Below are 20,428 nucleotides of genomic sequence, written 5' to 3' on the forward strand. Positions count from 1 at the left end.
GGGACGGATGGTTGGGGGTGGGGTGGGGGGCACCACAAAACATTTATGCTTAGGGCACCAAAATGGCTAGCGCCGGCCCTGTTGATGAGGCCAGCGCGGCAGCTCCTGTCTGCATCACAAAACACGACGACATTCCTGCACTCCTGAACGCTGGTGTCCTGCGGACCTTTTTCAACATTCCGCAAATAAACTGGAAGAAGCGTTCCAGGCCAGCTGAGCCGGATGGTCGGTTGTCTTCAGAGTAAGTATTGACTCCTCTATTACAACCTCATATCATACAAGTGGTGAATTATGAAGTTACTTATTAGGGCATACGTTAGTCATGTGTTCAGGTAATAGGCTACTACGTCAGGCATTGAAGGACTCTGAATTATCATAATATGTTACATAAGTTACAATGGCGATACAATGCTTTATTATTTTGTATTATCACAGTATTATTGTTGTTATATTATGTATACACTCGTTTATATATTTAGAATTGTGTTGTTTTTTACATTTCAGACAGTACAGGCTGGTTGCCTATCGCATCGTGATAGAATGGGCCCTGAGAGGAGAGAAGCTCGGTCCAGGCAACAGGAGAGTTCTTCCCTCGTGTGTGGTGGAGCTGATAAGAAAATCATATCCATCACCAAATGGACAATACAAAGGGTTCAAAGAATCAGAGGATGCACTGCAATTGTTTTAGATGTTTAGAATAGAAATGTTTAATTGTACTTTTTTATATATACTTTGTAACATTAGTATCATTATTATTATATATTATTATATTATATATACAAAACATACACAGAATCCGGTCCTGTTCAATAAAACTGTGTTCACCAACACATCAGCTGTGATGATTATAACACTAAAACTACACACAATAATACAAAATCAATATGGGCTCAATAATTCTTTTTAGAAAAGGAAATAGATAAGTCTTTACAAGTCTCAGGAACTAAGATTCATCACCAGCATGTTTTTTTTTTTTTTTTTTAAACGTGATGCATGTTGTGTCACCAAGTCATCCTTGTTTGGTTTTGGAGTAGGACGAATGTTGTATGCTGACTGGAGGATTGATGTGGAAAGATTGATCGCCAAGGCTGATGTTTTTGTCCAGTCGTCGTCGAATGACCTGTTGCACCAAGTCTTTCCTGAAGTCTTGAGATGTGTGTGTATATACATATATATATATATATATATATATATATATATATATATATATATATATATATATATATATATATATATATATATATATATATATATATATATATAGGGAGAGAGAGAGAGAGAGAGAGAGAGAGAGAGAGAGAGATAGATATATGTATAGTATTATTTATCCACTTATAAGTTTATACATCTACAAAACATCTTCAAATTATGACAATTACTATGATCATTAAATTTTATTTGATTTTTTTTTTTATAAGTATTTCCAGAAAAGGTGTATACTAGTATTTGCAGAATTGCTTTTGTATTCTCAAAGGATTGGCAAAACACATTATTCATGTTTCACAAATAGGTTCTCTGATGTGTTTGGGGTCAAATGTGAACAACCTTCCATCCATCCATCCATTTTCTTGACCGCTTATTCCTCACAAGGGTCGCGGGGGCTGCTGGCGCCTATCTCAGCTGGCTCTGGGCAGTAGGCAGGGGACACCCTGGACTGGTTGCCAACCAATCGCAGGGCACACAGAGACGAACAACCATCCACACTCACACGCACACCTAGGGACAATTCGGAGCGCCCAATTAACCTGCCATGCATGTCTTTGGAATGTGGGAGGAGACCGGAGTACCCGGAGAAGACCCACGCGGGCACGGGGAGAACATGCAAACTCCACCCAGGAAGGTCCGAGCCTGGACTCGAACCGGAGACCTCAGAACTGGGAAGCGGACGTGCTAACCACTCGACTACCGTGCCGCCCTGTGAACAACCTATTGCCTATAAATTTATCCAAACTAACTAGTGTGCTTGAACAATGTCAAGTGGCGTAGGTCTCTCAAGAGATTTTTAATCAAGTACAACAGCCTTGAGAGCGTTCCAGGCAGCACAGCCATTCTGCAGCCATTTCTTCCTTTTTTGTTGATCATCAGTGAGGTCGTCATGGTAACACTTGTACTCCTGCCCATCTTCTTCCCAGCGGTGGATACCACACACATGGTACAGGAATGAAGTCCACTGGCGTCTCAACTCCTACAGAAATGCAGACAGCTTAGCAAATATATCAAAGTTATTGGTGGCTTCAAAATATGCTTGCTTAGCCATGCTTTTGTTTCATGAAAATCAGCAGCATTTAGATCATCATCAGCTAGGACCAACCTAGTTGCACGAAATAGAAACGATGCAAAACATATTGTGAATGTAGGTTTTAACATGTAGGTCTAAAATCAGTAGGTGTGAATAGCAGATCTAAAATATCGTGTGCATTGAATATTGTATTTTGAATAGCCAATTTCAGGAGCATCACCTTCTCATCTCCCCTAAAAGAGCTGCACGACCACCAGAAGTGATTGCCAAGAGACTTGATCCATGGCTGCAGGTCCTTATTTTCTTTCCTCCTCCCTGCTGCAGTTGCCTTCTTCTTTACACCTATATAATATATGAAGATGAACATAAGGTATATCCTGATAAATGATTTTGAAAAATGTCATATTACATAACAATGAACTCTGAATTCCACAACTGCTCCACTGACCTTTTTTTAAATGCAAAAGTACAACATTGGAGATTGCAAATAATAAAAAACAGTAAGTAAGTAATAATACCTTTTGCAACATGCCATGGGTCAAATTGATGTCTGAGCTCAGGGTATGACTCCCTCATGATCTTCCGTATTGATGTAGCCCGGTCAGTGGTAACAACATCAACACTAACTCCAGAGTCCAGCAGACGATCCAGGCCCCTCCTGAAACCAACAGACTCCATTGCGGGTGAACTGGTAGCCTCCGATACCTGTATTTATTGTAGCAGAAAAGAAACAGAAGACATGCAGGGAACTTAGCCCAAAATATCAAAACATAGAAGTGACCAAAACACTCGTTAATTTACTTGACAATATTGTTTATGTTTTACCTGTATCAAATCTGACATTACTATGTTATTTGTTGCGTCATCTATAAAGCTATAACAGGTGTACTTGGCACTGTAGCCAGGGGGATCCGATCTGTGGATGACAAACAAGGAAGTTACTTGTGGAGTGCTGGCAATTATGATTTGATTGATTTATAATATAAGAGCACAACTTTGCTCATATACTGGAATATAAATAACAGAAAAATCTACCTTGCATCCCCACCAATATCTGTGTGTCCACCTGCAGATGCCTTTCCTGGAGTTCGGATAATATTGTTTCTTGCATGTCATTGTAGGCTTTGTGAATAACAGGAATCAAATACGTTGATTGCAGGTTTTCTTTGGCAACTGTAAATTTAGAAGATCGGACCACTCCTCAATTTCCTTTTGTGTTCTTCCAGTGAAAATAATGGCTGCTGAAGATACAAGGTTATTCTCAGGCATCCCACGGACCTCCGGACAGGATTGCCACACTCCTTTATGATGATTGAGACATGTCCATTCTATTTTGATCATGGATCCACTGGTGGTGATCTTCTTGTCAGTTCTGGATATGCCACAAGTGTGACAAGTGGCAAACAGTTCCATAAGTGCAGACTCGTTGAGAATCCACCTCCTCTCAGACCAGTCACCTCTATTTTCTGTGCATGCAATGCTCAGGTTAGAGGAAGATGTTCTTGTGGATGAGCTTTCAGTACTCAGTGGAAGAAATACGCTGTCATCTGTTTCACACGGTGTCTCTATGGAACTCATGCTTGTATCCAGCGTCTCAGATAGAACTGCAGAGCTTGGGTTTGCTAATGTCATGGTTCGGTTCTCAGCCTGTTGTGCTTTTGTGTGTGTGTTCCAGTGCTACCAACGAGGGGGGCGTTCCCCAGCCCCGCACCTGCATCGCGTTGACAATCAGGACTTTAAAAGAACTCCGAGCGGCACAGCAAGCCGTCGGATTATTATTTGCTTACCATTGTGTCCAAGTGTTCTCCGCGTTCTCCTGTTGGTAAAGTTGTTTTGAATCTGCCGTCGTCCTTAGTTAAGTTGTATTCACGTGTGTGTTTCCGCGTCGCCTTTTGTTGATACTTCCGTGTTGATTGATACCGTGTGCATTTCGAGTCGTCCTTGCCGGTTGCAAGTGTTTTGTGTTTTTCTAGTCCTTGCCTTTTGCAAGTGGTTTTTTGTTACGTTAGTTCTCCTTGCCGTTTGCAAGCGTTTTGGTTATGTTAGTTCTCCTTGCAGTTGCAAGCGTTTTTTGTTACATTCGCGTTCCCTGCCTTTTGCAGGTGTTTTGTGTTTTCCAATTTGTCCTTGCCTTTTGCAAGTGTTTTCTGTTACTTCCGTGTCCCCTGCCTGTGTGCAGGGGCACCTCTGTAAATTTCGCCTACTTGCCTGCGAGCAAGCTTTGTTCCCTCGGTTCATCCAAAGTAATTAAACGAGATTGTTTTCCTCCTCTGAGCCTGCCTTTCTGGGATTCGTTTTTCTTCGACTCAGCCGAGTCGTGTCAGCTAACTGTGAATGAAGACGAAGAATACAGTGAAGTCCAATTCAAAGTAAATTGGTTTACTACATGGCAACATTTATGTGGATCAAATTTATGCTGTGCAATGAGCATTATCATATTTTGACCTTATGAAATACCTTTATATTCTGATAAATTGCATGCACAAGATGGGAACTTGTTCTTGCCTGTGATTATGTCCAGGTGGGAGGTAGGGCCAAGTATGTACCAGATGTGGATGGCTTTGTCCTAGAAACCATTTGTGCTGGGCTGTTGAGAACCAACTTCAATTGCTCATGGTCAGATCTGGACTTCAGAGGGGTTGACTGAGAGAGTCCAGGACGATCTTGGACAATGTCTTCATGTTGTAATTCCATACTGGGCTCAGACTGTGCTGTTGCAGCCATTGGAACAGGGGTGCATATCTATGAAAAAATATGCATTGTAGATTAAAAGATGGAATAGAAAGGGATTCATGCTTTACAAACACACAGTCATACAAAATCTGAAATTTCACTTCACTAAAAACTGTAAATGTGACAAATATTCGGTGCAATTATTCCATATTTTTATAGTACAACTTACATAAATCCACATCCAGTCTTTCTAACATGTCAAAATGTTGTGTTCTTTCAGAATCTTGTGTTATGACTGTTTTCCAAATGACAATGGCCAGTCGCTCACTTAGAAACTCGTATACACCTGGCATATAGCCTATAGTGTTTCTGAAGGCATGGACTACTCATAGAAATATTGGATCATCCACACGTCCATGTAATTTGCTGACAACAATAACAAATCTACAAATATAAAGTTATGTTTTGTAGAAGCTTCACTGGTTTTATGACATTGAGTGATTGCAAAACACAACTACTGTTGCTAGATGACTTGTTCTCTTGGAAACCTTTTGTCTTACTTGGGATGCAGGGACAGCAGCGCTCTTCAAAACACGTTTCTTCCTCCATCCTGGGCATGGGGCAACATAATCGTCGTCTCTGAAGTGCGCACTACACACACGAAGCGTTTTTATCTTCTTGAGTTACGTCTGCACACTGCATCCAATGGCAAGAAGCCAAAGTTGCCTCATGGCTATGTCCGTGCTCGGAAATCGGTGCAAAGTGTGCGGAGATCCAGAGGCACTGTTATTGGTACAGCCCGGGAAACTACACGTCCGCACCATTTTTACAAAGAGAATAATAAAATACAACCAGCGTATCCAACCGTAAAGTTATATACTATTCGCCGTTGTTCTCCATTAGCTGTCTCGCGTCATGTAAACACTTCCAAACAACTAGTGTATTAGTGCGCGGTTGCATGCGGGGCGCCGCGCAGTGATACAAACGAACAGAAAAATAGTACCGGGCGGTAATGGCGTCTGATTTTTTCGGGAAAAGAGTATTGTGATGAAAATGTGTCACTCTTTTGAACACAACTTGTTTGGGAAGAAAAACGCTTTATTTATAAGACCCCAGCCAAGCTGCCGGGCTATTTTCTTCTCGTCCAACACCGGAGCCGAACTCTTGTCACAGAACACTGTCAGTGGTAAGTCAGTGATGATCGCACACACTGGAGGTGAGGATGAAATAGAGATTTATGTCAAAAAATCCGAACTATCCCTTTAAGACAGACTCATGTTGCCTAGCAGCAAGCCAGGACTTCACTTACCTCTCTCATTCCTCGCTGCTTTCTCCCTACTGCGGCCGAAAAACTTTGATATCCAACTAGGTGTTACAGTTCGAGTCAAATCAAAATCAAAATCTTTTACCGTAACAAGTTGCTGTGTGCTAACGTTGCCAAACTCAAGCAGTGATTCTCATGGCCTGCCCTTCCCTCCCTCTCTCATGACGTGAATAAATTACCATATTAATTCGCCATGTGCGCATTGTTGACGTGGAGTGAATACATACAGGAGCAACGAATTATATAGTAAATAGTATGTGCGCTGCAGCAGGCTATGCTATGGAGACGTAAAACTCTGAAGAGATTTTTTTTTTTTTTTTTTTTTTTTTAATTTGGTGAAATTTTTTACTGGGGCACTACAGATCAATACTGGGGCACTGCCCTAGTGAAATCTGTCTGGCGACGCCAATAGTTTGCAGCACGCTGCTCCAGAATGAGCTGAGAGGAGTCCGGTTGGTTCTTGCAATAATCCACATACATCTGGAACTTTTCAGCCTACTAAAAAAAAAATGGATCGAGGTTCCTTCTGAGTCATTTATGACTATTGAGTAAGTGATACATACCCATGTGACAAAGCAATGGCAAACGTCTTCAGTCAATTCAGATTTCTCCAGCGCTGTGAGAAAGATGCTGAAGGAAGAGAGAAAGTTGATCCATTTCAAAATGTGAGTGCACAGTTGCAGTCAAATGTTTGCATAAACTTTTTCATTCGATAACATGAACAATCTTTGATTACTGGTTTATGGTAATGTGAGGTAGGCAATGTTTAACAAGTGCTATTTGAATGTGAGAAGCTGATTTATTTTGTTTGGTCCACTCTGTGTAAAGAGCTAATTGAACACTAGGAGGAGCTATAACAACATCATAAGGGCTCATTTTGCTTTGCTTTTGTCATGGTTTGGCTCTCAGGCCTCTGTTTGTTTTTCTTTCCAGCACCCAAGTGATTGGTGGGCGTTTCCCACCTTAATGACCGCACCTGTTCCTCGTGGACAATCAATGGACTTTAAAAGCCACTGCGCAACTACTGCTGACTGCCAGATTATTAATCTTGCTCACTGCTGTGCTGCCAAGTGTTTATTCGAGTGTTTTCATAGTTTTTCACGCGTCATGTATTACTACGTCGCCCTTTGTTGTACTTTGTAGAATGTTTGGATTTTAGTTTGCGTTCTCTCACCTAGACTTGTAGTGTTACCTTTTACGTGTGCGCTGTTGGCCACGTTTTCTTAAGTTGAACTTTCTATTTCGTGTTGTATGATGTTTGTTGTGAATCCTTGCTTTTGTAAGCAAGTGTTTTTCGTGAATCACTATTTTTCTCCTTGCCTTTTGCAAGTGTTTTCGGTTGAGTTGTTTTTGTACTGGTTGTCTGACCAGCTTTTTCGGTTGTTTGTTTCCGCGCATCTCAGCGGAATAAATTCCTTATCAACCTTCCTCTGGTCTGCGTATTCTGGGATCCACTCTCGCCGGCCATCCCGGCCCCCCTTAACAGCTTTCTTTCTTTTTTATTTTAGCTGAGTGGACAAAGCTCTTCTGGGTGGGGAAAAAAAAAAGAAGTCATTGCAATGCTTACTTATGGTGGAATTCATAAAGATCTACCAAATTCCCAAAGATGACGTGCTGCTTATTGAGGATTTCTGGAGGTATCTCCGCCATCCCGTTGGTCATCTCCGACAGGTAAATCTGCATGAAGTCACACAAAAGTTCACTTGAGCTTCTTTTAGCGTTAAAAACAAACAAAACAAAACATGTAAACAGAAGTGAAACTCACATCAATGCATTCCCGCAGGTCTTGCACGTACGCCTTCTCCGTCTCAATCAGCTCTGCAATGATGAAGCTATACAAAATCATTAAACAAGGCACTGAAATCTTGCAAATGTATTTTGCATCAGCCAATGGCTAATAACTAAACCACAATCTGCCTTAGTTGAATTCAATCAAGCCACCCCTCGTGTGTTGAACTGCATTTGCAACTTCACAAATAGTATCATGAATCACTTTCACTTTTTTGCGTGCACTTTCTTTTCTCCTCGTTGACTTTGAGTGTTATCCCTCAACTTGACATTTGACCCCAGAGATGTGGCAGGAATGACATCCGGTGGGGGATCCTTAATCTGAAAAATGAGACAGAAATTACTGCATAATTGTCTTACTGGAAATGTAGGTCAATGAATCTGTTGACCTAAGCAACTTTTGAAGTACTTTTACTTTAATTTGGTTTTGACAGGACTAAAAAAAAAAGCAAGGCAATTGGATTTGCAAGTTTTGATTTGATTAGATTGAATGATGTAAAATTGACTGTCTGAATGTAGACTTACAGCCTTGTTGGCGTCAAACGAGGTACCCAATGTCATGGTTTGTCTCTCAGTTCTGTTGTCTTTCTGTTTTTTTCCAGTGGCGAGTGAGTCGGGGGCGTTTCCTGTACTGCCACTCCTGTGGGTCATTCTAATCAGGGGCCTTTAAAAGGCATGGACACCTGCTGCTCTATGTCGGATTGTTCCTTGCTCACTGCCAGTGTTCAATGTGTTCTCTGTACTCCCTTTTTTGCAAATCTCCTAGTCTCGTGTTTTTCATTGTCGTGTAAGTATTGCTGCAATATTTCTATTTCTGTAGTTTTTGGCTTAAGAGTGTGGTTCCTCGCATAGTTATGGTCCTTGCCTTTTGCAAGTGTTTTTTTTTTTTTTTTTCTTCTTTTTCAAGTGTTTTGTTTTTTTGTGTTTTCCTTGACTTTTGCAAGCGTTTTTTGTATCTCCTTGTTTTCCTAGCTCTGGCAAGTGCTTTTTATTTTGTATTCTCTGCCGGTCTGCAAGTGTTGTTTGGAACTTTTTGTAATAAATACAAATTGTATTTTCCTTTCTTGGCCTATGTTTTTGGGATCCTTTATTCCACCGGTAACGCCGGTACATTACACCCAAGGTCTTCTCCATGCTGCGGTTGTGCTTGTCCATTTGCAGGGAAAAGTCCTGGAAGCAATTTGCCAATTCTGTCGCCCGTTTATTCATCTCGAAAGCGTGACGGTGACCTTTGCCGCAGTCGTCGTCCGACTGTTGGATGAGCAACTTCACGCACTGCTCTGTTTCCTGCAGATGAGTAAGAATTTTTGCATGCTTGTATTAGAAATTAATATTTGTGTTGGACGTTGTTGCACTGAAAAGTTTCTAGACAGGAAAATAGTTTACTGCTATTAACAATGTGTGAATGACAAACATAATAGAAAGGAAAAGAAATGATCATTTATAATGTCTTATTTTTAATGCAACTTTTTTTGGCACCTTGACAAGATAATCCCATATTAAATCTCAATATTTAATTGTGTTCGCAATTAGATTATGCTACAAAATTGTTCACCCCTAGCTTGCATCCATATGTCAAAGCAAGAGTGTGACGCGCAACCCACCTTGGCAATGATGCGCAAGTCCTCGCGATCTTGCAAAAGCTCCCGCCTGCTTTTGTGGATGCGAGAGCCAGTGGAGAGGTGTGTGGACATGTAAACCTCACCCATGTCCTGAATGGTCCCAAGCAGCTAAAAACAGACAAACGTATGTTTTTGATTGAGTCTCATGAGGAAGTAAGAGACGAATGTTTTCGAACTGACCTGTTTGGCCCGACGCTCAAATGCCACAAAACTCTGACACTGCTCCAAACTCTCCTTCCTCATGTTCCACAAGTGAAGGACACGATCTTCTCTCGCCAGCAAGGATTTTTATGACGACAAACTAACAATCACACATTAGGGTAACTGATGATGAAAGATTAGATAAAACAGCATTTTACAATTTTCTAGTGGTGCATTGAATAATTTTTCACAGACAATTTGTGCTCAATTAAAGACAGATTTGTACAATTTTCTTATGCCAGCATTTGGTTACGGCTATATGAATCCCTTCGTTTTGGTAAATACATCCAATTACTTGTCCATACTGACATCAGCGTCATCGTGCCACTGCATTCCCATCTTAACACAGTCCCTTTCCATGTACTTCAAGAAGATATCTGCGATTCTCCTGTCCATACTGCACGCCTGAGTGACAAAAATGACAAACACTTAAATTAAAAGATCGCAATGAAACTATGTTTGTATCTTCCAGGTGTCATTTGAACCTTGAGGAAGACTTCCTTCTGCTCAGTGTTTCCTGATCCTGAGGGTCAAATCCGCCTCACATTTGGGGTGGAGATTGTCTGCTCCTCCGCACCAGTCCTCCTCTCGCTGATAGTCCTGCTCCAGGCAGTCCAACACACGGCACACCTGCAAGGGAGAAATGAAGTCAGTCCATGTTGTTGTTCTTGTTCCCCAGAATTGCATGTGTTCAAATTAGCCATCAAGGTAGGTTCATTAATTTTATGGAATCAAATGTCAAACATTGATATCTAATACATGTCCTACTTTTTCTGAGGTCTTGTAGAAGGCCACAGAAACGACCAGCTTGATTTTTCTTGGCGTTTTGCTTAAGAGCTGCGGCCAGTCGAATGTCGCACCCTCTGCGCAGTCTCTGTCCAGGTCCATGTCCTGGGTTCTGGATTTTCGCCAGCAGAACATCCTATTTGTGTGCACTGCTCAACTTTCAAAGCACTCTGGTGGGACTTCTGTAGGCAAGAGGTGGAGAACAATCAGGAGATTGTTGCCATAAAGGAAGCACAATTTCATGGCAGCATTTCTGATTATATTGCCAAACTTACACAACAAAAACAAAACAATAGCAGCTGTAATAAAACACTGTACATAAATTGCACATGAAATATACTAAATACAGTTTAAAAAAAAAAAAGTTTTTACAGTGGGAAACCAGCAGCTGCGGTTACCAGGGAAATTCTGTAATAAATGCAGTGGGGAAATGTAAACAACTTTACAGAACAGCTTGTTTATTTTACTGGTATTGAATGTACAATAAACAGAAAATGTAAATTGTACAGAACAAAATAGTATAAAAGCAGCAAATGAAAATGAAGTACCATTTCCAGGCACATGCTGCTGTTATACTATTTTGTTATGTATCAGATTACGTTTATTGTATTAATACCAGTAAAATAAAGTTAAGTAAAGTCGTTTACATTTCATCCACTTTTTTTTTTTTTTTTTTTATTTGCCTGGCAACCACAGCTGCCGTAAAGACTACGGAATTTTTTTTTCTTTCTTTTCTTTTCCCCAGTGTTATAGCTCCCTCGGTAATGGCGGTTCGACGTACGTCACGCGTCCGATCAGGCTGAATGCACAATGAAGTTTGAAAATACAGTAACGGCAGATTTCTAGCATAGTTGACAAACGGAAAAAATCTGAACACAAACTGTCATAAACGCAGTCAGGCCTTGAAAAGAAGGCAAATTTGAATTTTAGATGTCACACATATAGCCATGCTACCAAATTAATTGTAGTCTATAACCTAAGCAGTCGAACCAAAATGATTACGTTAAATCAAAACGCAGTTGTTGGGGATTCACAGGCAGCCACAACAAGCGCGGTTCTCTCACATAACGGCTAAAATTGTGCAGTTCACAAGTTACATGCACAAAATCAACACACAGTTTGGAAAAAGCACACAAATTAAGACGTTTGCGAAGCTCTTAACGGCAAAACAGACTCACAGGCATTACACATTCAATTTGATATTTTAACGACATATTGGACTTGACAAAACACACACATAGAAAAATAGGAACACCAAAAAGCGACGAGTGGCTGACCCACAAATTTTGAAAAGTCAGTTTCTAACCAAAAGTCTAACACTGTCATGGTTCGGTTCTCAGCCCTGTTGTGCTCTTGTGTTTTCAGTGCCTGTCGTTACAGGCACTTCCCCAGCCCCGCACCTGCATCGCTTTAGTAATCAAGACTATAAGAGGACTCCGAGCAGCCACTGTCAGCTGTCGGATTATTATTTGCTCACCACTGTGTCAAAGTGTTCTCCGCGTTCTCCTGTTGGTAAAGTTATTGAATCTGTTTTGGTCCTCGGTTAATTTTGTATTCACGTGTGTGTATCCGCGTCGCCTTTTGTTGTTCATTCCGTCTTTGATTGATTCCGTGTCTCATTTCGTATAGTCCTTGCCGGGTGCAAGTGTTTTGTGTTTTCTATTCTGTCCTTGCCTTTTGTGTGTTTTTGTTAGATTCGCGTTCCTTGCCGTTTGCAAGTGTTTTGTGTTACATTCATGCTCCTTGCCTTTTCCAACTGTTTTGTGTTACATTCGTGCTCCTTGCCTTTTCCAACTGTTTTGTGTTACATTCGTGCTCCTTGCCTTTTGCAAGTGTTTTGTGTTACATTCGTGTTCCTTGCCTTTTGCAAGTGTTTTGTGTTACATTCGTGCTCCTTGCCTTTTGCAAGTGTTTTTGTTAGATTCGCGTTCCTTGCCGTTTGCTAGTGTTTTGTGTTACATTCGTGCTCCTGGCCTTTTGCAAGTGTTTTGTGTTACATTCGTGCTCCTTGCCTTTTGCAAGTGTTTTGTGTTACATTCGTGCTCCTTGCCTTTTGCAAGTGTTTTGTGTTACGTTCGTGCTCCTTGCCTTTTGCAAGTGTTTTGTTACGTTCGTGCTCCTTGCCTTTTGCAAGTGTTTTGTGTTACATTCGTGCTCCTTGCCGTTTGCAAGTGTTTTTGTTAGATTCGCGTTCCTTGCCGTTTGCAAGTGTTTTGTGTTACATTCGTGTTCCTTGCCTTTTGCAAGTGTTTTGTGTTACATTCGTGCTCCTTGCCGTTTGCAAGTGTTTTTGTTAGATTCGCGTTCCTTGCCGTTTGCAAGTGTTTTGTGTTACATTCGTGTTCCTTGCCTTTTGCAAGTGTTTTGTGTTACATTCGTGCTCCTTGCCGTTTGCAAGTGTTTTTGTTAGATTCGCGTTCCTTGCCGTTTGCAAGTGTTTTGTGTTACGTTCGTGCTCCTTGCCTTTTGCAAGTGTTTTGTGTTACGTTCGTGCTCCTTGCCTTTTGCAAGTGTTTTGTGTAACATTCGTGCTCCTTGCCTTTTGCAAGTGTTTTGTGTTACATTCGTGCTCCTTGCCGTTTGCAAGTGTTTTTGTTAGATTCGCGTTCCTTGCCGTTTGCAAGTGTTTTGTGTTACATTCGTGTTCCTTGCCTTTTGCAAGTGTTTTGTGTTACATTCGTGCTCCTTGCCGTTTGCAAGTGTTTTGTGTTACATTCGCGCTCCTTGCCGTTTGCAAGTGTTTTTGTTAGATTCGCGTTCCTTGCCGTTTGCAAGTGTTTTGTGTTACGTTCGTGCTCCTTGCCTTTTGCAAGTGTTTTGTGTTACGTTCGTGCTCCTTGCCTTTTGCAAGTGTTTTGTGTAACATTCGTGCTCCTTGCCTTTTGCAAGTGTTTTGTGTAACATTCGTGCTCCTTGCCTTTTGCAAGTGTTTTGTGTAACATTCGTGCTCCTTGCCTTTTGCAAGTGTTTTGTGTAACATTCGTGCTCCTTGCCTTTTGCAAGTGTTTTATGTTACATTCGTGCTCCTTGCCTTTTGCAAGTGTTTTGTGTTACATTCGTGCTCCTTGCCTTTTGCAAGTGTTTTGTGTTACATTCGTGCTCCTTGCCTTGTGCAAGTGCTTTGTGTTACATTCGTGCTCCTTGCCTTGTGCAAGTGCTTTGTGTTACATTCGTGCTCCTTGCCTTTTGCAAGTGTTTTGTGTAACATTCGTGCTCCTTGCCTTTTGCAAGTGTTTTGTGTTACATTCGTGCTCCTTGCCTTTTGCAAGTGTTTTGTGTTACATTCGTGCTCCTTGCCTTTTGCAAGTGTTTTGTGTTACATTCGCGCTCCTTGCCTTGTGCAAGTGCTTTGTGTTACATTCGTGCTCCTTGCCTTGTGCAAGTGCTTTGTGTTACATTCGTGCTCCTTGCCTTTTGCAAGTGTTTTGTGTTACATTCGTGCTCCTTGCCTTGTGCAAGTGCTTTGTGTTACATTCGTGCTCCTTGCCTTTTGCAAGTGTTTTTGTTACATTCGTGCTCCTTGCCTTTTGCAAGTGTTTTGTGTTACATTCGCGGTCCTTGCCTTTTGCAAGTGTTTTGTGTTACATTCGCGCTCCTTGCCTTTTGCAAGTGTTTTGTGTTACATTCGCGCTCCTTGCCTTGTGCAAGTGCTTTGTGTAACATTCGTGCTCCTTGCCTTGTGCAAGTGCTTTGTGTTACATTCGTGCTCCTTGCCGTGTGCAAGTGCTTTGTTACATTCGTGCTCCTTGCCGTGTGCAAGTGCTTTGTTACATTCGTGCTCCTTGCCGTGTGCAAGTGCTTTGTGTTACATTCGTGCTCCTTGCCGTGTGCAAGTGCTTTGTGTTACATTCGTGCTCCTTGCCGTGTGCAAGTGCTTTGTGTTACATTCGTGCTCTTTGCCGTGTGCAAGTGCTTTGTGTTACATTCGTGCTCCTTGCCGTGTGCAACTGCTTTGTGTTACATTCGTGCTCCTTGCCTTGTGCAGGTGCTTTGTGTTACATTCGTGCTCCTTGCCTTGTGCAGGTGCTTTGTGTTACATTCGTGCTCCTTGCCTTGTGCAAGTGCTTTGTGTTACATTCGTGCTCCTTGCCGTGTGCAAGTGCTTTGTGTTACATTTGTGCTCCTTGCCGTGTGCAAGTGCGTTTTGTAAATCTCGTTGTCTTGCCTGCGAGCAAGATTTGTTTCTTCGGTTTATCAAAAAATAAATCGAGATTGTTTTTCCTCCTCTGAGCCTGCGTTTCTGGGATCTGTTTTTCATCGACTCTGTCGAGCCGTTACAAACACAGTCCCAGGAACACACAATCATGCATGCGTAATACAACTCACCATCAGCTTTTCAAAGTTAACGGCAGGTTGAATTCCAAGGGGGAAGAACGAAAGAAGACAAGTCTCTGTCTTTAGATGATATTAGTGTGTAGCTTCTCCACTTCAGCACCGAACAGCGTGCGCCACATCCACCTCCAGAACTCAGGAAGTTCTGCTCATGCGCAGTTGCTTCCAGTTGATCAAAGAGGCTCTCGTTACGTCACGTACCGGGGAAATCCCCGGTGGACCGCGGGTCCGGAGGGCAGTAAGTGCTAGCGGTACCCACGTGGGCCAGTCCGCCCCTGGCCAGGGTGCTGAAATTATTGTCGAGATCACAGAAGGTGACGTAACGAGAGCCCCTTTGATCAACTGGAAGCAACTGCGCATGAGCAGAACTTCCTGAGTTTTGAAGGTGGATGGTGGCGCACGCTGTTCGGTGCTGATTTGGAGTAGCTACACACTAATATCATCTAAAGACAGACTTGTCTTCTTTCTTTTCTTTCCCCTTGGATTTCAACCTGCTGTTAACTTTGAAAAGCTGAAGGTGAGTTGCATTACGCATGCATGATAGTGCATGTGTTCCTGGTGGTTAGAAACTGACTTTTCAAAATATGTGGGTCAGCCACTCGTAGCATTTTGGTGTTCCTATTTTTTTTTTTTTCTATGTGTATGTTTTGTCGAGTCAAATATGTCGTTAAAATATCAACTTGAATGTGTAATGCCTGTGAGTCGGTATAGCCGTTAAGAACTTCGCAAACGTCCTCTTTAATTTGTGTTGCTTTTTCCAAACTTTTTCTGATGTAAACTTTCAGTGTTGATTTTGCGGTGTGTGTGTGTGTGTAACTTGTGAACTGCACAATTTTAGCCGTTACGTGAGAGAACCGCGCTTGTTATGGGTGTCGGGGAAACTGTCGATTCACAAACGGCTCCGTTTTTGATTTAACGTTCTCGTTTCGGTACGACTGCTTAGGTTATAGACTACATTTAATTTGGTAGAATGTCTACGTGTGATATCAGTAATTCAAATTTGCCCTCTTTTTGTGTTGTCTTACACCAGGGTCCTCGAGAGCCCCTATCCAGCCTGTTTTCCATGTTTCTCTCCACTAACACACCTGATTGGTGATCAGGATCGTTATCAGGCTTCTGCCAAGCTTGCTGATTAGCTCTCATTATATTCAGCTGTGCTGAATTACGGAGACATGGAAAACAGGCTAGATAGGGGCTCTGGAGCAGGGCCGGCCCAGGCTCCAGGCGAACTAGGCGGTCACCTAGGGCGCCATCTTGTGGAGGGGGCGCCAAATTGCAGAAAGGAAAAAAAATAAAATTTAAAAAACACAAAAAGCCCTCCCCTCCCTTTCGTGTTTTCTAGCATAAAATGTTATATAGCAAATATATTTTATTGAGTTCCTTTTTTTTTATTTTTTTTATTACTTCTATTTCAAATAAATATGAGTTCATGACCTGCTGTCCTGGCGCCCTGAACCTGACCCGCTGCTGCCGCTTACAATGAATGAAAGGTAGGGGGAGGGGTCGTATATCATCTCAGAGTGTAGTGGCAGCACTTTAGAAATATAGATAGATGGTTGGCTCACTTGTATTGTTTATACATTGACATCAATGAAAAGGTCAGAAAAGCCTTAAGATGTTGATCATGCCCCACACCGAATATTGTAACTTTTCGCCAAAGGGCGTGGCCGCTACGGTGCCGCAAAGTCTGAAGATTTTTCGTGACAATAAAAGCAGCATTAACTTGACCGAGATGATCTTATCTTCTCAAAATTTCACACATTTGATGAGAGTCCAGCCTTAAAGACATCTACGAACTTCTATTTCATCTTACTGATAGCGCCACCTAGTGGCAATTTTTTTTCTTACGAATTTTCTTCGTTTTTCTCCAAACACGTTAACTGGACCTACCTCATAATTGTTCAGATGAGGGTTTCGGCCTTCATGATGTCACAACACGAAGTTCGCGAATCGCTGTGGGCGTGGCTAAGCACTGTTCGCCAAGAAAACGCCAGTTTTGAGGGTCTAAACATGCGCAGAAACTCATGAAACTTGGCACACACATCTGGCCTGGTAAAATGAACAATATTTTATTGTAGATTGTGCTATTTTTACAAAAATGACTCAATAGCGCCCCCTAGGAATATTTAATGAAGCAGCACCGGTTGTACGTTTAAGCAAGATCTACGAAAATTTTTAGGTGCATGAGGGAGCCAAAGACCTACAAAAAAAGTCTCTTGTACCCATATGCTAAAATGAACAGGAAGTGAGCTACGAATTTTTGAATGTCCCATTTTTGACGATTTTTGCACATTTACAGGGGGCATACTTTTGCCCACTTCTCCTACACGTTTCATCCGACTGACTACAGACTTGACCTGGACCATGTCAAGACCTGAGCCAACGACAGGGGGAAAAATCTTGACTTTTGGAAATACTATATGATGAGGGCAGGGCATCAAAATTTGTGTCTCGCACTGAAAAAGGATATGCTTAATAACTCCCCGATACATGCTCCAAAAAATCCCAAACTTGACATGTATGTTTATAGTCAAGGCCTGAAGGTATCTCTATGACAACATTCAGTTATATATGCAGCGCCACCTAGCCCTTGAGGCATGAAAAAAAAATACCCCACTTACGGTATTTTTACAAAAATTGTAAACACATTTCGCAATGAAAAAGGATATGCTTAATAACTCCCCGGTGCATGCTCCAAAAAATCCCAAACTTGACAGGTATGTTTATAGTCAAGGCCTGAAAGTATCTCTATGACAACATTTAGTTATATATGCAGCACCACCTCGACCTTGAGGCAAAACAAAAAAATAACCCACATACGGTATTTTGTACAAAAAATGTAAACTCATTCTAAGTGTGATAACCAAGTCATTTATGAATATTCTTTTACTTTCCACCACTCAAAATGTTCACTGGCATCAGACTTATCCAAACATGTACTTTTTTTATTTATTTTTGATAGCCTCTATGGACATTAAAAGCAATATCGTGAATGAAGGATATGCTTAATAACTCCACGGTACATGCTCCAAAAAAATCCCACACTTGACATGTATGTTTAGAGTCAAGGCTTGAGGGTATCCCTATGATAACATTCCATTATATATACAGCGCCACCTAGCCCTTGAGGCATAAAAAAAAAAAAAATACACCAACTTAACGGTATTTTTACAAAAAAATAAAAATAAATTCCACATGTCAAGGTTTATCATGCCATTTTCAAAGAAATTCTGCTTCCAATGTGCCGTACCTAAACTTGCCAGTACCCCAACGTGCCAGTACCCCAACGTGGCCCGGGCTGCGAGGGCCCTTTATAGCTGCTCGCAGCTCTAGTTAGGGCCCGAGCAGCGACCGCTGCGAGGTCCCTCTTGTTTTTGTAAGAATTCTTCTTCTCCGTAAACGATCGCATTTTTGAGGGCCTAAACATTTACAAAAACTCACAAAACTTTGCAGTCTCTTCGGGCCCGGCGAAAAATTTGATATTATGTAGTTGCCATAACAATGCGACTATAGCGCCCCCTAGCGTAGAAAAATAAAAACCAATCCCGGCCCGTTTGACCGAGAGCTACGAAAACTGCCAGGCACGTGTAGCACCCCGAGACGCACAAAAAAGTCAGTGGAAGCCATTTCCTAAAATGTACAGGAAGTGAGCTATGAATTTTTGAATGTCCAATTTTGGCACATTCACTGTGGTCAAACTTTTTCCCCCTTTGCAAATATTTTTCAGCCAGTTGACTTCAAACTTGCCATGTATCATCTCAAGGCCCAAGACAACAACTGGGCAAAATATCTTAACTTTTTGGAATACTATATGACGGGGGTGGGGCATCAAATATTGCCTTTAAAATTTAATTTGTCCAGAAAGACAAAATGCTGAATAACTCCCATGAACAAGCTCCAAAAAATCTCAAACTTCTCATGCAACTTAATAGTCACGGCCTGAAAACATCTATATGATACAATTCTGCAGGGCCGGCCCAGGCTACAGGCGAGCTAGGTGGTCGCCTAGGGCGCCATCTTGTGGAGGGGGCGCCAAATTGCAGAAAGGAAAAAAAATACAATTTAAAAAACACAAAAAGCCCTCCCCCCTCTCGTGTTTTCTAGCATAAAATGTTATATAGCAAATATATTTTATTGAGTTCCTTTTTTTTTTTATTACTTCTATTTCAAATAAATGACTAAGTTAACGACCTGCTGTCCTGGCGCCCTGAACCTGACCCGCTGCTGCCGCTTACAATGAATGAAAGGTAGGGGGAGGGGTCGTATATCATCTCAGAGTGTAGTGGCAGCACTTTAGAAAGATAGATATGTGGCAAAGTGGCTTAAGTAGTGGGGGACAACGCCACCTGGGGACTTGCACCCCAGGAGTCTAAAACACGCTTAACTAAAAGGCACGCAGTTTAAACATCCACAGGACAAGATGTGACTCCAAAATATTCTGAGTTTATGAACAAATTAAAAACAACCACCTGACAACAAAAGAAAGTGGTGTGTGACTGCTAAAAACACCACAGGACTGGGGGACTTACCACGACAGCGGTACCAAAAAAAAAAGGGGTGGAACTCCAAACACTACACAGCAAACCAAATAAGTGGGAAAAAACGGGACCACCACCAGGGGGACCGCTGCCGCAAGGTGCCCTCAGTACCTGTCAACGATAAAAACACAAATAAAAAAAAAAAAAAGCAAACAACCCACACCATTTCACCCAAAGTAATCTGGCAGAGCAAAAATAAAAACAATCTTAAACATATAAAATAGCCATACTGTTAAAATAGCCAAACAAAAAAACTATTAATATAAAACAAAGAATCCAAACAGATAAAAATGTTAAACGAATGGAAGGGCTCCGCGGCGGCAACACTTCGCCTGGGTCGGTCCTAACAGTTCAGCTGACCCAGGTCGCCGCCCAAACAGGAGGGGAAGTTGTCAGGAAGGTAACGTGTTTAAAATCCAGTTTTAAGATGTTAAAAAGCCAAGACAACAGTATAACCCGGAGTAGTGCCAAACTGGAAGACAAATTAATCAATTACAAATTAATTAGAAATAAAAAAGAAGGTCTTCCCAACTAGCACAAAAAAAAAGGAATTCATATTCCTTACCGGAGCGCACAATGGCAAGATCACGGCGTGGGGAGGAGATACCCAGCGCGGCTCCACAATTTAATGGCTGGACAACAAGGTAAAAGCAATTAAAGCTTGTTCCCCTGCCCCGCCCTTGCACAAGGCCGACAGCCAACGCCCTACCTGCAGGAAGCGCCGCGCACCCACCCGGACACCAGGGAACAGTCACGCTCCAACATATGCCACGTTGCTGTAACCAAGCAGTACTAGATTAAGTTTCTAAAATCATGAATGGGCCAAGTCAACAAACGCACGCATACCTTCACTTGGGTCCGACACCACCCGCACACAGACCACGTCAGCGCACGTCTGTCAACTCCGTCAAGGAGGAAAAGGAAG

General features: G+C 41.9%; 1 protein-coding gene across 1 annotated transcript; it reads right to left on the reverse strand.

Annotated features, from left to right (window-relative positions):
* Window positions 1–1,301: 1,301 nt before the first annotated feature.
* Window positions 1,302–20,428, reverse strand: LOC144007990 (triple functional domain protein-like). The gene is made up of 19 exons (XM_077507992.1): window positions 20,350–20,428; window positions 20,213–20,279; window positions 20,069–20,135; window positions 19,495–19,975; window positions 10,616–10,815; window positions 10,333–10,477; window positions 10,157–10,252; window positions 9,827–9,947; window positions 9,629–9,754; window positions 8,002–9,311; window positions 7,804–7,913; window positions 6,800–6,866; window positions 5,473–6,731; window positions 4,745–4,981; window positions 3,275–4,567; window positions 3,065–3,155; window positions 2,758–2,944; window positions 2,460–2,581; window positions 1,302–2,185 (listed from the first exon to the last, which is right to left on the reverse strand). The coding sequence occupies exons 5-6, from the start codon at window positions 10,766–10,768 to the stop codon at window positions 10,355–10,357; spliced, it is 276 nt and encodes a 91-aa protein (XP_077364118.1). The 5' UTR covers window positions 10,769–10,815; window positions 19,495–19,975; window positions 20,069–20,135; window positions 20,213–20,279; window positions 20,350–20,428; the 3' UTR covers window positions 1,302–2,185; window positions 2,460–2,581; window positions 2,758–2,944; window positions 3,065–3,155; window positions 3,275–4,567; window positions 4,745–4,981; window positions 5,473–6,731; window positions 6,800–6,866; window positions 7,804–7,913; window positions 8,002–9,311; window positions 9,629–9,754; window positions 9,827–9,947; window positions 10,157–10,252; window positions 10,333–10,354.

Source organism: Festucalex cinctus, chromosome 19 (assembly GCF_051991245.1).
Source record: "Festucalex cinctus isolate MCC-2025b chromosome 19, RoL_Fcin_1.0, whole genome shotgun sequence".
In the NCBI taxonomy this organism is placed as follows: domain Eukaryota; kingdom Metazoa; phylum Chordata; class Actinopteri; order Syngnathiformes; family Syngnathidae; genus Festucalex; species Festucalex cinctus.

Coding starts and splice junctions, on each gene's coding strand:
- LOC144007990 (XM_077507992.1), bottom strand. CDS start 10,768: ATGTTCTGCTGGCGAAAATCCAGAACCCAGGACATGGACCTGGACAGA. Junction 10,478..10,615: donor TCTACAAGACCTCAGAAAAA/GTAGGACATGTA, acceptor TCTCCCTTGCAG/GTGTGCCGTGTGTTGGACTG.